Here is a 17,358-nt window from a genome sequence, read left to right as displayed (position 1 = left end):
TTTATTGTACTGCACTGAATTAATTTGGGGAAAATTGAGATTGTTATGGCATTGAGTCCTCACACACACACACACACACACACACACAATTCACGTATTTGTCAAATGAAGAGGGGGCACACATACACATATCATATAGTGTAAATGTGAAATAAAGTTTAGTGGAGAAAAGTAAGTACCAGAATACACACAATCCCCTGAGCTCTTTTATTTCCACATATTTGTGTTTTTAGGGTAGATATAACTAGAATTAATTTACCATGGAAAGAGCTCCTAGGTAATAATTGGAGCTTTGATGTTGATGAAATAGCCTTATTAGAAAGGGAAAGCATCCTGAGCTCTGTAATTGTCCTCAGCCTCTTCTTGCATTGAGTAAACTCAGGCTGTTGAGTCAGCTTCTTGATAGGCTATAATAAGAAGGGAGGCAATTAGCCTCCAGAGTCATCTGAGTTTGTCTCTTATTAATATTCTTTTATGCACTTGTATATTATTTTGTTGTTTATGCCACAAAGATCTTGCAGTCTTTTGTTAGATTTATTCCTGAATTCTTTACAGTTTCTGTTGCTGTTGTGAACGGCATCTTTTTTTAATTGGCTCTGGCTGATGCATTGGAACACTATGTAATATTTGTATCCTTGATCTTACATCCGCCAGTCCCAGTCTTGCTGAACTCTTACATTAGTCTTTATAGTTAATAGTTATTAGCCCTAACCGTTTATAGAGTCTCTTGGGTTTTTCTATAGATAGCGTGTTTTCTACAAATAAATTTTTATCTCTACCAGTCCAATTCTGAAGTCTCTTTGTATCGTATCTCCATGCCATTAACTGTAACGTCTTGTATATCACAGCAGTGATAACAGGCACCCTTATCCTTTTTTTTTTTTTTTTTTTTTTGCGGTACTCGGGCCTCTCACTGCTGTGGCCTCTCCCGCTGCGGAGCACAGGCTCCGGACGCGCAGGCTCAGCGGCCATGGCTCACGGGCCCAGCCGCTCCGCGGCATGTGGGATCCTCCCAGACCGGGGCACAAACCCGCGTCCCTTGCATTGGCAGCCGGACTCCCAACCACTGCGCCACCAGGGAAGCCCTGGCACCCTTATCTTATTCCTCATCTTTCACTGTGGTATTTTGCTGCAGGTTTCATATACTTTATTAAAAGATCCCTATTTCTAACATTCTAAGATTTTTTAAATAAATGTTGACTTTTTCAAAAATATATTCGCATTTTGTTACTCATTTATAATTTAGTTGCATCATGGTAAACAAATATGGTTTGTATGATAGCAATTTTTGTATTTATGAAACTTGCTTTGTGGCTGATATATAGAAGTAAAAGGAAGAGTAACAAAACTCGATCAATTTCATACAAGTCAGAAAAGCAAGAAGCAGCAGCATAAGCAGAAAGCACATAATAAGATGATAGAAATGTATCAGCTACAAAAATATAAATGAACTAAATTCTCTGGTTAAAACACAGATGTGTTTAAAACAAAACAAGCTAACAAAAAAAGAAGTCTATCTATAATTCATTTATAGGAGACACACAATGGTTGAAAGTCAAAGGGTGAGAAAGGACAATACCAGACAAGTAGTGGTTAAATGCTGGTGTAGGTAGGTTAATATCAGACTTTAAGATAAAAAGCATCGTTGGGAGAAAGAGGACCATTACTTAACATTAAAGGTAAAAGAAATTAAAAGTTTGGGTAAGGGCTTCCCAGGTGGCGCAGTGGTTGAGAGTCCGCCTGCTGATGCAGGGGACACGGTTTCGTGCCCTGGTCCGGGAGGATCCCACATGCCGCGGAGCGGCTGGGCCCGTGAGCTATGGCCGCTGAGCCTGCGCGTCCGGAGCCTGTGCTCCGCAACGGGAGAGGCCACAACAGTGAGAGGCCCGTGTACCGAAGGGGGAAAAAAAAAAAGTTTGGGTAAGAGCTCAAACCTACAGAAAAGTTGAAATAATAGTACCATGAATACTTACATAAATACTATTTACACTACCTAGATTCAACAGTATGTTAACATTTTGCTCAATTTATAGCTCCTAAGGAGAAAAAAGAAATTATTTTACCTGGTCACAATATCATTATGTCTAGGAAGATTGACAGTTTCGTAATCTTATATCTAGTACATGTTCAAATTTGCAGTTACCCCAAGAATATCGTTTATAGCTGTTCTCCATCCCTGAACTAAGATCTTCTCTTTGTGCATGCATTAAATCAGTTGCTGGCTTTTAGTAGTAGTTGTCTTTTAGTCTGAAGTGACCGCCCACCATTTTGTTTCCCATGACATAATTTATTAAAGAGACCAGGACAGTTGTCATGGAATGACATGTTTGGGTTTGTCTGATTTCATAGCTTTGATTTTCAAAGGAAGGTAAATATCTTACAGAATGTCGCATATTCCATATTTGTCTGATTATTTCATTGTGGTTCTTTTAGCATATTTTCCTTTATTCCTTATATTTCATCTAAACTAGAAGCTAAGTATAAAGGTTTAGATTCTATTTAAATGTTTTGCACGTATACTTCATGGGTGATAAATAATGTATTGTTTATGTTGCATCACATTAAGAGGCACTTGTCAAGTTGTCACTGTTAATGATTCTAAGCCACATCTCTCCTTGTAAAGGTGTATGTTTCCCTTTGTCTTTAATCTGGGGGGAAATACTTTGGCACTATGCTAGTATCCTGTTCATCAATTTTTCACCTAATGGTTTTAGCATCCTGTCCTTTTCTGAATCAATTATTTTATATTAGCTGTCATTGTTTTGTAAAGAGGAGCTTCTTGGGACTTTCCTGGTGGTGCAGTGGTTAAGAATCCGCCTGCCAGTGCAGGGGTCACAAGTTTGAGCTCTGGTCTGGGAAGATCCTGCATGCCACAGAGCAACTAAGCCCGTGCACCACAACTACTGAGGCTGCGCTCTAGAGCCCGTGAGCCACAACTACTGAGCCCGCATGCCACAACCACTGAAGCCCGCACATCTAGAGCCCATGCTCTGCAACAAGAGAAGCCACTGCAATGAGAAGCCTGCGCACCACAACAAAGAATAGCCCCCACTCGCTGCAACTAGAGAAAAGCCCGCTCACAGCAACAAAGACCCAACACAGCCAAAAATCAGTTAATTAATTAAAAAAAAACATACGTGCTATTTACTTACTAAAAAAAAAAGAAGAGCCTCTTATATCAAATGAGAATAACTATGATTTTTCCCCTAAAAGGCAGGATAAATGCATAATTCTTTTCCATTAATATTTAATTTTCTAAAGATGTCACAGTTACCTAAAGTCTCCCATCAAACACTATTTTTATGGGCTAGTGAATTTTTATTTTTTTAAATGTATGCAGTCTATTATAGCTAGTTGTAGTCTTTACTCTTTTTGCTGAAAACCTCCCAAATTTGACCAGTAGGAGTCCCTTCAGGCTAGCTCCTGTGTTGTTTTCACATCTGTCCAACACAACAAGATGTTCCAGAACTCCTCTTCTTGAATAATAAATAGATGGACCTTAAAATGCTTTAGTGCTGGCCATTTCTCCCATTAGTTGTAGTCATTGTTTCAGTTGTTATTTTATATAGTCTATGCTTACTTTATATATACTCTCATGTTTATAGTTTCTAGGTTCCCCATTTTTATTAGTTTCCTGTGGCTGCAATAGCAAATGGCCACAAACTTGGTGGGTTACAACGGTACAAATTTATTCTCTTAGCAAGTCTGAAATAGGTTTCACTAGGCCAAAACTAAGGTGTCAGAAAGGCTGTGCTCTCTCTAGAGCAATTTCCTTGCCTTTTCCAGCTTCTAGCGTTGCATTCCTTGACTCATGGCCCCTTCTTCCAACTTCAAGGCCAGCAGTGTAGCATCTTCAAACCTCTCTGGTAGGTCTCCTATTGCCTGATGCTCTGTAGTAAAATCTCCCTCCAGTTCCATTTTATAAGGACGTGATTACACTTAGGGCCCACCCAGATAATCCAGGATAATCTCTCTAACTCAAGATACTTAATTACATTTGCACAGTTCTTTTTGTCATATAAGGTACCATTTATAGGTTCTGGGTTTCAGGATGGATACGTCTTGGGGGATGTTAATTAGCCTGCCATACTGTTCTTTTATATTATTCTGGGTTCAGTTTCCTTTTTCTAGGTTGTTAGCTATTTTCTTTTAGCACCTTGAAGTCAATTCATTATCCTCTGGCTTCTTTTACTGTTCTTAGGAGTATGACATCAGTCTAATTTATCTTTCTTTTCTTTCTGGTTGACCTTAAGAACTTTTGTGCATTTTCACTTCAACCTGGATGGTTGTGGATTTAGGTTTATCTGTCAGGCCAGGACTCATTTTGCTACTCTTGAGTATTTTTGATTTCCAACTGTTTTGGAAAATTACAGCCATCTTCTTTTCAAATATCTCTCCCATTTTCTGTTTATCTCTGCATTTACTAATTCTGTTCTTTATGTCTTTCATGTTTTCCTTTCATTTTTTTCTGCCTTTTGGCTAATTTTCTCTGAATCATCTTCTAGTTCTTTAATTCTCTTTTCAAGTCTAATCTATTTACTTATACTGAGATTTTGTTTAATGACTATATGATTCAAAATTCAGTCTTTGTAGTTTCTTCATGCTTCCTTTTTATATGTATGTGTTGTCTTTAAGCTTTGAGATCTTCCAGAGTTATTTCAGTAGGAACTTCCTCTTATATTTTGGTCCACAGTTTATTAGCTTTGATTTTTTTGGTCAAGCTTGATTATATCTGTATTATTTTAGAGGAATTACTCAGAATTTTTTCTGGTGAATGACAGGTGTGCTAGTTTTCTTGCTTTCAGTACCATGATTCTTTTAACAATTTTCTTGGAATTTTAGGAAAAAGTCTTTTCTTTATTATTATTTATTATCTTTGGTAATAATCATTTGTTTTTTGGCATCTATTAGACTAGTCCTGTAATTTTCTCCTTTGACCTAAAGTATAATGTTACTGGATTTCTAATGAATGACTATCCCCACATTAAAAAATACATATATAGTTTTGAATTATGTTTAAGAGTTTGTCTTTCCTCACAGGTTTGATTATTTTGTGGCTTTATTTTTTTGTCTTATCTTTGTCAAGTTTTGACATATAAAATGAATTTGGAAGATTTTCTTTTTTACATATATTATCACCTATTAATAATTGATAGTATATTTCCTTAAAGGTTTGATAGAAACCAATAATTTGGATCTGATACCTTCTTATTGGGAGGAGGGGAGTCAGTGGCTATAGTTTTTTCTGCCTTTGCTACCCTTCAATTTCTCCCATAGCAGTTTGTCTGCATTATATTTTAACTTGGCTTTTAAAAAAAAATTCAGTCCTTTTTTGGAGAGTGAATTTTGCCATTTTTAAAGTTGCTAGAAATGATAAGTTGTTTACTAGTATTGCCTGGTTTTAATTGCTGTGTTCTACTGAAGAGATCAAAAAAGGATAGGAAATCTTCTAGTACCTTTCTTGAAGTTTTTTGTTCTTAATTCTTTCATTTCCCTTTTAAGATTGTTGTAACAGCTTTTCTTGTTTTTCCAAGAAGACATTTTAAGGCCAAAGCTCTATGTCTACTGTTAACTTTACAGTATCTTATTCTACTTTTTAATATATCGTCAAAGTATAAATATCATCAAAGCTTTTTTTCTTACTCTTTGGGGAAAATCTGAAAGAAGTTCCTCTCCCAGACTCATCTTTTCTAATTACAGCTAGGGTTCATAGTGATTTTTCTTCATTCTTCGGATATAAAGTTGCTTTTGTTTGGAAGTTAAGAAACCTGCCTTTCAGGCATTTGTGGTCAGGCCCTGCATTTTCTACCTCCAGCAAGAAAATTTAATTCTAATCAGTTCTAATCAGCTCAGTCTCCTCATTTCCCCCATGCTCTTTGCCCTCTCTAATTTTTTTTCTTTTCCCTTTCTCCCATTCTTTGGGGGAATGGTTCTTTACCCTAACTGCACATGAGTTTTATCTGTGGAGCTTTAAAAAAAAAAAAAAAAGGAATGTACTTAATTTCCTGGACTGGAAAGAATCGCTGAACTAGGATTAATATTTCTCTCTTATGCTATTCTGAAGACAGCTTAAATCTTAGCTCCAGCACTAATTGAATACATGTTATGACAAAGACACACCAAGATAAGTGATGGGGGAATAAAAGATGAATAAAACATGTTTCTGATCTCAAAGTAGCTAATAGACATGAAAAACATAAGCAATTTTAGGATATCAAATTTTGACTATAAAGCAGTTCTGCCTGGGTGGTCAATGAACTCATCATAGAGGGAGTTTGTCATTTTCTGAGATAAAGAGACTGTAACAAAAACAAGTTTTGAAGGGGCTCTGGGGGGACAGATCAAAAGTTGACTTTTGAACATGTTAAGTTTGAGATGCTTATTAGTTATCTTAGTAGAGATATTCAGTAAGCAGTTGGACAAAAAGTCTGGAGTTGAGAGGATAAAGTTGGGTTTAAAAATTTGGGTTTCATCAATTCATATTTGGCATATAAAGTCACAAGATTAGGTAAGATCACTTGGGGTGTAAGTGTAGCTAGGGAAAAGAAGATATCTAATACTTGTTGGGGATATGAGAAATTAGCGAAGGAGTCATAAAGGAAAATATTGTAATATCTGACTGTAGAAAAAATTAGAAACTTCTGTCATTCTCAAACTTTAATAAGGATCACTTTGTTAAAGTTTGGTAGGTCTGAAATGGGGCCTGAGATTCTGCTACTCTAACAAACTTCCAGAAGATTATGCTGCTGGTAGTCTATGGACCGTGCTTTGAGTAGCAAGACTTTCTGTGACTATAGAGACATAAAGTAAAAAGAAGGAAAGACTGTAACGTTTGTAGGAGAATAAGGATTAATACCCAGAATATCCAGAATAAAGGGTATCTATAAATGAACAAGAAAAAAATAGATGGGAAGAAAGGATACAGATAGGGAATTTTCCATAAAGAAATTAAAATGGTCAATAAACATGAAAAATGCTCAACTTTCTAGGAAATACAAATTGAAACAAGATCATCTTTCCCCTTAAGATCAGGAAAAGTTTAAAAATTTGAAAATATCCAGTGTTGGTGAGATTGTGGGGAAAAGGGTGGACTGATACCCTAGTAGGAGGGTATCTTGGTACCTTTTTCCTTTTGGAAGACCATTTGGCATATTAACTTTTTAAATGTGCATATCCTTCAATCCAGGAATCCTTTGCCTTGGTATCTAAAAGGAAAACTTGTACCTTTGCCCAGAAAGGCATTTCAGAGCTATTCACTGAATTGTTTGAAGTTGAGAAAAATGAAATAATCTAAATGTCCTCTAGTAAGGAATTATTAAATAAACCAAGGGTCCTGAAACCCTTTGCTCACTTATTCTCCCTTGTACATTTTAAAATTGTCTCACATTTTTGGGACTTCTCTGGTGGCTCAGTGGTTAAGAATCCGCCTACCAATGCAGGGGACATGGGTTCAAGCCCTGGTCCGGGGAGATCCCACATACTGTGGAGCAACTAAGCCGGTGCACCACAACTACTGAGCCTGTGCTCTAGAGCTCACAAGCCACAACTCCTGAGTCCACATGCCACAACTACTGAAGCTCACGCACCAGAGCCCGTGCGCTGCAACAAGAGAAGCCACCGCAATGAGAAGTCCGTGCACCGCAATGAAGAGTAGGCCCCGCTCACCACAAGTAGAGAAAGCCCACGCGCAGCAACAAAGACCCAATGCAGCCAATAAATAAATAAATAAATAAATAAAATTTTTTTAGAAAATTGTCTCATGTGTTTTCATTATAACTGTAATAGTTTAAAAGACCATGATTTCTAGTATATGTTAAATAGATTTTGGTTACACCTTAAAATTGCAGATTCAAATCATTCAGTTTATAGAGAGTATCTATCATATACCGCATGCAGAGCAGATTCTCACACCACTCAGATAAATTGAACTCATTTTTCGTAAGGAAAAAAAATCTGACTTCTTATTTATCTTAAAATAAACATGTAATATGTGCCTGTATTATGACTTCTGAATTCTAGACTTTGAATTCTCAGCTGGCTGAGACTTCTGAATTCTCAGCTGGCTGGCTGGTTAAATGGATGAGGCTTGGAGCCTTCCCAAGAATGTGTTTCATTAATAAAATAAGGTCTTGCTCTTAATTTCCCCCCTTTTCCTTCTTCTTTTGTTTGTTAGGTGCTTTGAAGTTTATACAGCTCAGAACAGTGCACCTTAGTAGGATTTGAGATGGATAAGAACTTTGCCTTTCTTTTACAAAGTGGAGAATTACAAAGTGGTAATTTTAAAAGGAGAGGAAGAAAGGAGAACTAGTTCTAAAGCAGATCAACTAGGAAGAGTACAGATAGACATTGAGGATCTGGAAATTGATTCTCCTAAAATCATCCATGTCGACCTAACCTTAGGTTACCGTTGAAGTTTGAAGACCGTTGAAATAAGCAGTGCCATAACAATATTTTGAAATGAATGTTAGATCTATCTATACTTAATTCAGCCATTTAAAAGGATGCTTATACAACCCTTGAAATGGAGTAAAATACATGTGTATTGACATGGAAAGAATTCTGAGGCATGTTGTTTGGTGAAAAAAGCAAGTGTTAAAAATATTTTAATATGTAATATTTATATTATATATAGTTGTATATTTTATATATGTATATATTTATGTTTTTTACTTGAGTGAAAAGGAGACATGGAAGAATGTATATTAGACTGTAAACAGCACTTACCTTTTTGGCAGGGGGCCCAGCAATGTGGGGAAAGTGAAAAGAGATTTTCATTGCTTGTTCCTGAATACTCATGTATTATTTAAATCTTTTATAGTTGAGAATATATTGTGTTACTAGTGTAGGAAAAAATTTAAAGAAGTTTAATAATAAAAGGGAAAAACCACTATACTAAGTGATCTCTAAGGTCTCTAAGCTTTAAATTTCAAGGAACACTGGCAGTTACTGCAGTATTTTAATAGAAATGTTAAAATATTTCTAATTCATATTCTAAATGATTTGTATTCAAATTCTTTCAAAATATTTTTTAGGTGTGGAATATCAAACAAATGATTAAATTGACACAGGAGCATATAGAGGCCCTACTGGACAAATTTGGTGGGGAGCATAATCCACCATCAATATATCTGGAGGTAAGCTTTTGAGTATCATATATGTAGTAATTTTGGAAAGAAGAAAATGAACTTATAAAAAAGCATTTGTACTGGTAATATTGGTTATTTTAGGGAGTGGGATTAGAAGTAGATATGGGAAGAGAGAATTAGCTTTGTCTTTATTGTACTTTTTAATCTTGTTTCACTTGTTACAATAAACATATAGTATTTTCTAATTTGGAAAATATCAAAACTAAAGGAGAAGTTGTATATAAGCTTCAAAATATCACCCTGGTTTAAAAAAAAACAAAAACTTAGTGAAAAAAAGAGAGAGAGAAAACAGTCTTTTCTGGAGGTCAGCAAACTAGTTACCATATTAGAAAATGGGGAGAATTTTGTGAAATATCTTTTTCCCAGAACAAATCCCCACAAAATAGGTTTTTGCTTCCTTATGGATAAAGTCTACAGTATTTAAATAGCTCAAAATTGCTTAGCCTTACTGTTTGATAGTGCCTTCAGGCTTTTGTATCAAACCTTTAACATAACTGTAAATTTATTGATTAGTCATTGTTCTTAATCCTGTGAGGTAGTAGTTACTGTTATAATCACAGGTAGGCTTTCTTGGCGTTTGTTTCCTATGTAAGTCACTCAGCTCCCACAGCTAGGAAGCTGTTATGGAATCTAGGCAGTCAGGCTCCACAGCCCACACTGCTTACCACTACACTATACTGGCTGTCTCTATAAAAGCTGGCTCCAACTGTAATCACTAGTCACACTGGGAGATAACCCTAAATTACAAATGATCAGGTTACCATTTGCCTTCAAATGCCAGAGATTTTTAGGCATGGATTGACAGACTCCTAAATGAAAATTCTAATTTAGTAATCTAATTACTTTTAAAGGGTAAGTAAATCTTCAGTATTTCAAGAGAAAGTAAGCTTGCATTTCTAAAATAAACTTGGAAGTTTGGAAATAACTGCTAATAAACTGTTCTCTTCTTCATATGGCTTATCACAGAGCACACTGCCAGTTAGTATCGGTGCTAGGACTAGAATTCATACTTGTGAATATAGTTAGTGTACTTTCTAATATCCCATGCTGTTTTTTTTTTTTTAACATGTTTATTGGGGTATAATTGCTTTGCAATGGTGTGTTAGTTTCTGCTTTATAACAAAGTGAATCAGTTATACATATACCTATGTTCCCATATCTCTTCCCTCTTGCGTCTTCCTCCCTCCCACCCTCCCTATCCCATCCCTCCAGGGGGTCACAAAGCACTGAGCCGATATCCCTGTGCCATGCGGCTGCTTCCCACTAGCTATCTACCTTACGTTTGTTAGTGTGTATATGTCCATGACTCTCTCTCGCCCTGTCACAGCTCACCCTTCCCCTCCCCATATCCTCAAGTCCGTTCTCCTGTAGGTCTGTGTCTTTATTCCTGTCTTACCCCTAGGTTCTTCATGACATTTTTTTTTTCTTCTTAAATTCCATATATATGTGTTAGCATACGGTATTTGTCTTTTTATTTCTAACTTACTTCACTCTGTATGACAGACTCTAGGTCTATCCACCTCCTTACAAATAGCTCAATTTCGTTTCTTTTTATGGCTGAGTAATATTCCATTGTATATATGTGTCACATCTTCTTTATCCATTCATCCGATGATGGGCATTTAGGTTGTTTCCATCTCCGGGCTATTATAAATAGACATGCTGTCTGTTTTACTTGTATGTGTGAGGAGAACGAGCAAAGGAGTCATAAGGAGGCAAATAGTCCTGGTGAAAATAGTAATTCTTTGTTAATCAGAGTTAGACAACTTAACCAGCAGTTTTTCTGCCAACCATTTTGTGTCGGGAAACTTTCCCCATCCTCATGTAATCCATTTGCATCGATCACCATGTCTCACTGTTGCAGGGATTTACTACCCCTCCACACACATACGCTTCAGGCTTTTTACTATTTGAATTACATCTAACGAGGACGGTATACAGCAGACTATACCTCATAGGTTATATCATTAGCATGTAGATTCTTACTCTCAGGGACTAACACTACACAATTTCTCTGTAGAAGGCAGTATAATATAGTGGTTAAGATGAACCATGGAGTCACACAGACCCTGTGTTTAAATTCTGGCTCTGCCTTAATTTATGCAGACAGGTTACCTAACCTCCTTATACCTCACCTCATTGGTAAGATGGGACTGTATCACACATATGGTAATTTAAAGATTAAATTGAGTTTATAATTATGAAATAGCATAGTTCCTGACACATATTAAGTGCTCTGTAAATCTTTGATTCATTTGTTCAACAGATAATTTTTGAGTGCCTGCTAATATTTGTACTTGTCTAAGCTCAGGGGATATAACAAAAAACAACCCTGCCCACCCCACCTCCAGCTATGCCTTCAGATAGCTTGTATGTTAATCAGGGGAGTGGGTTACAGAAAATAAACATAGAAATAATAAAACATTGAACTTACCACCATTTGATATACTGTGAAGAGGAGCCTGGCTGCAGATGGCAGTATTCTTCCCTGAGGAAAGTTGACCAGGCCCAGGGAAAAGACTTGTGGGTATTGCTATTTGAAGGCCCTTAAGTGGGTAATCTACTGATTACCCACTGAGACCCACCATTCTCCTTTCTGTCTCTATGAATTTTACTACTCTAGAATGTCACATAAGTGGAATTCTAACGTATTTCCTGTAACTGGCTGATTTCATTTGGCATAATGTCTTCAAGCTTCATCCATGTTGAAGCATGTGTCAAAATTTTCTTCCTATTTAACGCTGAATAATATTCCATTGTATGTATATATCACATTTTATTTATCCATTTATCTATCAGTGGCTACCTTCAGTGGTTGGTTGTTTCCACCTTTTGGTTACTGTGAATAATGCTGATTTTACTTCTTTGGGGGGTGTATACCCAGAGTGGAATTACTGAATCATAAGGCAATTCTATATTTAATTTTTTAAGGAATTGCCATTCTCTTTTCCATAAGCAGCTACATTTTGCATTCCCACTAACAATCCTTTATATGCTTGCCAAGACTTATTTTCTGTGTGTGTGTGTGTGTGTGTGTGTGTGTGTGTATGTTTAATAATAGGCATCCTAATGAGTGTGAAGTGGTATCTCATTGTGGAAATGCAAATCTCCAACTTTGTTCTTCTTTTTCAAAATTGTTTTGGCTATTTGGGATCCCTTGAATTTCCTCATGAATTTCAGAATGGATTTTCCTATTTCTCCAAACACATTGCCATTTTGGTAGGGCTTACACTGAATCTGTAGATTACTTTGGGTAGTATTGACATCAAGAGTCCTTAACTCTTAAATATGAATGGACAGTTAAGAATAACCAGATAGGGACTTCCCTGGTGGCACAGTGGTTAAGAATCCATCTGCCAATGCAGGGGACATGGGTTCGAGCCCTGGTCCAGGAAGATCCCACATGCCACAGAGCAGCCTGTGTGCCACAACGTCTGAGCCTGTGCTCTAGAGCCTGCGAGCCACAACTACTGAGCCTGCATGCCTAGAGCCCGTGCTCTGCAATAAAACAAGCCACCTCAGTGAGAAGCCCGCACACCGCAACCAAGAGTAGCCCCCGCTCGCCGCAACTAGAGAAAGCCAGCGCGCAGCAAGAAGACCCAGTGCAGCCAAAAATAAAATAAATAATTAAAATTTAAAAAAAAGATTAATGAATAAATAACCAGATATTTAAAGAAAGCTATTAACAGGAAAGCTAATGGCAGAAATGGTCAAAAGGACCTCAGAAACAGTGCAGAGAACAGAAGAAAATTTGAAAATAACTATAATTAACATCAAAGATAAGAGAAAATATAGTAATCTGTTCTTGTTTCATGGTTGTACTAAAGAAGCAAAAGTAATAGAGAATAAGAGCTCTTGGAAACTAAAATAGTAAATTAAAATGGCATAACAGAAAATTTAAATATGTGTGTGTGTATCTGCATGTGCATATAAACAGACAAACAAACAAATGCTATAAAGTTAAGGACATCTTCCAGAAAGTAGAAAAAAACAAAGATGGAAAATATTAAAGGAAAGATCAGAAAAATTAGAGAATAAGTCTAGGAGATCTATAAAAATTACAAATGTTTTTAATCTGCAAAAAACAAATAACAATTTGTCCAAACATGTAGCGGTATTAATTTCCGCTCCCATAACAAGAAACACGAAGGTAAATTATTCAAAGATTGTTCTACAGCTCAAGGTTGTCAGACACTGGGGTAGATTGCTGTAGTCCTTTTGGTTTTTCTGTCATAACTGCAGCACATCTGAGAATCGTACTCTAACACAAGACGTCAAATCAGGAAGAAGGGATCACAGATGTTCTCTGGTGTACTGAGCCCTTGCAAGGAGGAAAACCTCCCCCCCCAAATCCCTTACAAGTCTTTACATTTCACCAACCAGAATGGGGTTACATACACCCCTAGACTAGTGCCTGTGCTTACATTTCCTGAAATAAGAAGCTAAAAAGTAAAATTTTCCCAGTGTTCACAATTTGGCTTCAGATTAGTTTGTGCACTGGCAGGTAGAAGTTGTGCTACAGCATTTCGAAAGAAACCCCTTTGGTGTTTTCATAGAGAGATAAATCTTTACCTATCTCTCCATTTCTTCCTTTTAGCAGAACAGAATGAAATCACTTATATCACCATCAGAAATCCTTGTGGCTTTCTTTTTTCTATGTACTAATTTATTTAAAAATGAGTTTTTAAGTTCTAGATTTTCTCCAACTGGCGTATGAATAATAATTAATATTCTGTTTATTCCCTTGATGATAACTGCAGTGAAATGAACTATTGTACTCTAAAGAATTTCAGGTTTGTCTTTTCAATCATTGGTTCCAGTCTTTTCTTTTTACCATCATACAGAGGAAGAAAAGATGAGTTTCCCCTAAAAGTTGTTCCTCAGAATTTCTTATTTTTCTCCCAATTCTTCTGTATTTACTCATCCAACAAATTATTTGAATGTCTTCTGTGTGTAAGATATAATGCTAGATGCTTTTCTAGTAGTAGATTCTTCTTTCTAGACCTGATATATTGGATTCCAGAGGTGAAGGGATAAAGTTTCTGGAATAACCCTACATATCTAGTGTTAACACACTGAATCCAAGCTACCCCTGAATTTATATGTATGCTGGAGTCCCCTGCAGACAGACAGATGATGACAATAAAGCTCCTAACATTTATTGAGTGCTTGCTGTGCCAGGAACTGCTCTAAGCATACAGTAGGTCATTTAATCCTCAACCTGCCCTGTGAGTTATATTTAATATTCTCATTTACATTTTATAGATGAGGAAGCTCAGGCACAGAGGGTTTTAATAATAACATGACGAGAGTTACACAACTATTAATGGGGTAGCCAAAGTTTGAAGCCAGACATTCTGAATTCAGAACCTGTGTTCTTTTTCTTTTTTTTATGAGTCTTCTATAACTGCTTACATTTTCCCCACGTGTATGTCTTCTTTTTTTTTTCTTTTTTATCAGAGCCTGTGCTCTTAATTGCTATATCATTATTATGATGCTGACAGCCTTTCTGATCTGTAGTCTGTGTAGAACCCAGGATAATGCAGAGACATTTATCAAAACAAATACTGCAATGAAAATAATACTGGGACTCCCATGGTGGTCCAGTGGTTAAGATTCTGTGCTTCTAGTACAGGGGGCACAGGTTCAATCCCTGGCCAGGGAAGTTCTGCATACCACTCAGTGTGCCCCCCCCAAAAAAAAAATCTGCGAAGAAAATAATACTGGAAGCTAGGTACTTCCTTTGGAATGCAGAACAGTTCATAAATTATCACTCGTGGGCAATTTGAAAGATTTCATTGTATCTTGTAAGATTAAGTTAAAAAGAATAAATATAATGAACTCTAATGATAAAAATTTTTTCTTCCACTGCCTTTTCCCATTATGTTTTAATTAAGTACGTCCTGAATTTTCTTCCCATTTTAATTTTTTTGTTTATTATTTTTTTAAGTCTTTATTGAATTTGTTACAATATTACTTCTGTTGTTTATGTTCTGGTTTTTTGGCCATGAGGCATGTCGGATCTTAGCTCCCCGACCAGGGATTGAACCCAAACCCCCTGCATTGGGAGGCGAAGTCTTAACCACTGGACTGCCAGGGAAGTCCCCATCTTCCCATTTTTAATTGGGAAATAATTCATATACCATAAGATTCACTTTTTTAAAGTGTACAATTGCATAGTTTATAGCATATGCACAGAATTGTACAGTCATCACCACCATCTAATTCCAAAACATTTTCATCACCTCAAAAAGAAACCCTTTACGCATTGGCAGTTGTTCTCTCCAGCCCCTGGCAACCACTGATCTACTTTCTAATTCTATGGATTTGCCTATTTGGACATTTCGTGTAAATGGAATCATACACAATGTGGCCTTTTGTGACAGGCTGCTTTCGCCTTAGCAGAATGTTTTCAAAATTGAACCATGTTGTAGCTTGTAGCATTCATTGTAGCATTTATTACTTTTATGGCTAATATTCTGTCATGTGGATATATCACATTTTGTTTATCCATTCATAAACTGATGGACGTTTAGGTTGTTTCCACTTTTGGACCATCATGAATAAAGCTGCTGTGAACATTCATGTACAAGTTTTTGTGGTAGGCATATGTTTTCAGTTCTTTTAGTTATGTACCTAGGGATGGAATTGCTGTGTCCTTTGGTAACTCTGTGTTTTAACTTTTTGAGGAACTACCAGACTGTTTTCCAGAGTGGCTGCACCGTTTTACATTCCCACAAGCAATGTGGGAATGTAAATGTGAGGGTTCCAGTTCCTATACATCATCACCAACACTTGTTATTTTCCATTTATTATTATTATTGCCATCCTAGTAGGTGTGAATTGGCATCTCATTGTGGTATTTTGATTTGTAATTCTTTGGTGACTAATGATATTAAGCATCTTTTTCATGTGGTTATTAGTATTTGTATATTTGTATATCTTGTATACAAGATACAAGATTTGTATTATATACAAATCTTGTGTATGTATATACATATATGTATATATATACATATATATATACGTATATATATACATTTGTATATATATACAAATCTTATACGAGATTTGTATCTTGTATATCTTGTATATTTGTATATATTGTATATCTTCTTGGGAAAAATGTCTATTCAAATCCTTTGCCCATTTAAAAAACTGGGTTGTCTTTTTATTACTGAGTTGTAATAGTTCTTTATATATTCTTGGTAGGAAATCCTTATCAGGTATGATTTGCAAATATTTTCTCCCATTCTGTGGGATGTCTTTTTTTCACTCTTTTGATAGTGTCTTTTGAAGCACAAAAGCTTTAATTTTGATGAAGTCGAGTTTATCTACTTTTTCTTTGGTTGCTGTGTTTTGGTGTGTCATCTAAGAAACCATTGCCTAATCCAGGGCCATGATGATTTACTTCTGTGTTTTCTCTAAGAGTTTTTTAGTTTTAGCTCTTACTTTTAAGTGTATGATACACTTTGAGTTAATTTTGTAATATGATGTTAGGTAGTAGTCCAACTTCATTCTTCTGTATGCAGATATTCAGTTGTACCAGTAACATTGTCAAAAACCAGTTAACCATAAATGTACGGCTTTTTTTCTGGACTCTCAATCTATTGTGTTTTTTTATATGTGTATCAATATCATGTGTTTTGATTACTGTAGCTTTTAGTAACTTTTGAAATCAGGAAATGTAAATCTCCAAACTGTTCTTTTTCAAGATTGTTTTGGTTATTCCAAGTACTTTGTACTTCTGTGTGAATTTTAAGATCAGCTTGTCCATTTCTGCAAAAAAAAGCCAGCTGGGATTTTGATAAGGATTGCATTGAATCTGTAGATCAATTTGAGGAGTATTTTCATCTTAATAATATTGTGTTCTTACATTCTTTTTTAAGTTCAAAAATAAATGAACTATACTTCAGTTTGAGAAAAGAATCCATTAAATGAATGAATGAATGAATGAATAAATAAATAAATAAATAAATAACATGAGCTGTGCCCTCAACTACCTTATAATTTAGTAGAGTCATGCTGAGAACTCAGCGAAGTAATACAGTAATAACGATAAGAACTAGTACTACTTATTACTACTAATAAAAGTATTTATTGGGTTTTTGCTGTAATAACTTCCTTTGCTAGTATTATTTCACTTAGTGCTCACAAAGTTTTTTCACAAATGATTTTGTAAAAAGCCATATAAAGAAGAGTGTGGTAATAC

General features: G+C 35.9%; 1 protein-coding gene across 4 annotated transcripts in view; it reads left to right on the top strand.

Annotated features, from left to right (window-relative positions):
* The window catches only part of BRAF (B-Raf proto-oncogene, serine/threonine kinase), a 164,452-nt gene that overhangs the window by 51,352 nt on the left and 95,742 nt on the right, over nt 1-17,358 (top strand). For all 4 annotated transcript variants that reach the window (XM_079932159.1, XM_079932158.1, XM_079932160.1 and 1 more), the window contains exon 2: nt 9,033-9,134. In XM_079932159.1, coding sequence (XP_079788285.1) covers nt 9,033-9,134 — 102 coding nt within the window. The remainder of the gene's footprint in view (nt 1-9,032; nt 9,135-17,358) is intronic.

This window comes from Stenella coeruleoalba (genome assembly GCF_951394435.1).
Source record: "Stenella coeruleoalba genome assembly, chromosome: 9".
Classification (NCBI taxonomy): domain Eukaryota; kingdom Metazoa; phylum Chordata; class Mammalia; order Artiodactyla; family Delphinidae; genus Stenella; species Stenella coeruleoalba.
The sequence above is the reverse complement of the archived record's forward strand: the minus strand, read 5'-3'. Positions and strand labels throughout refer to the sequence as shown.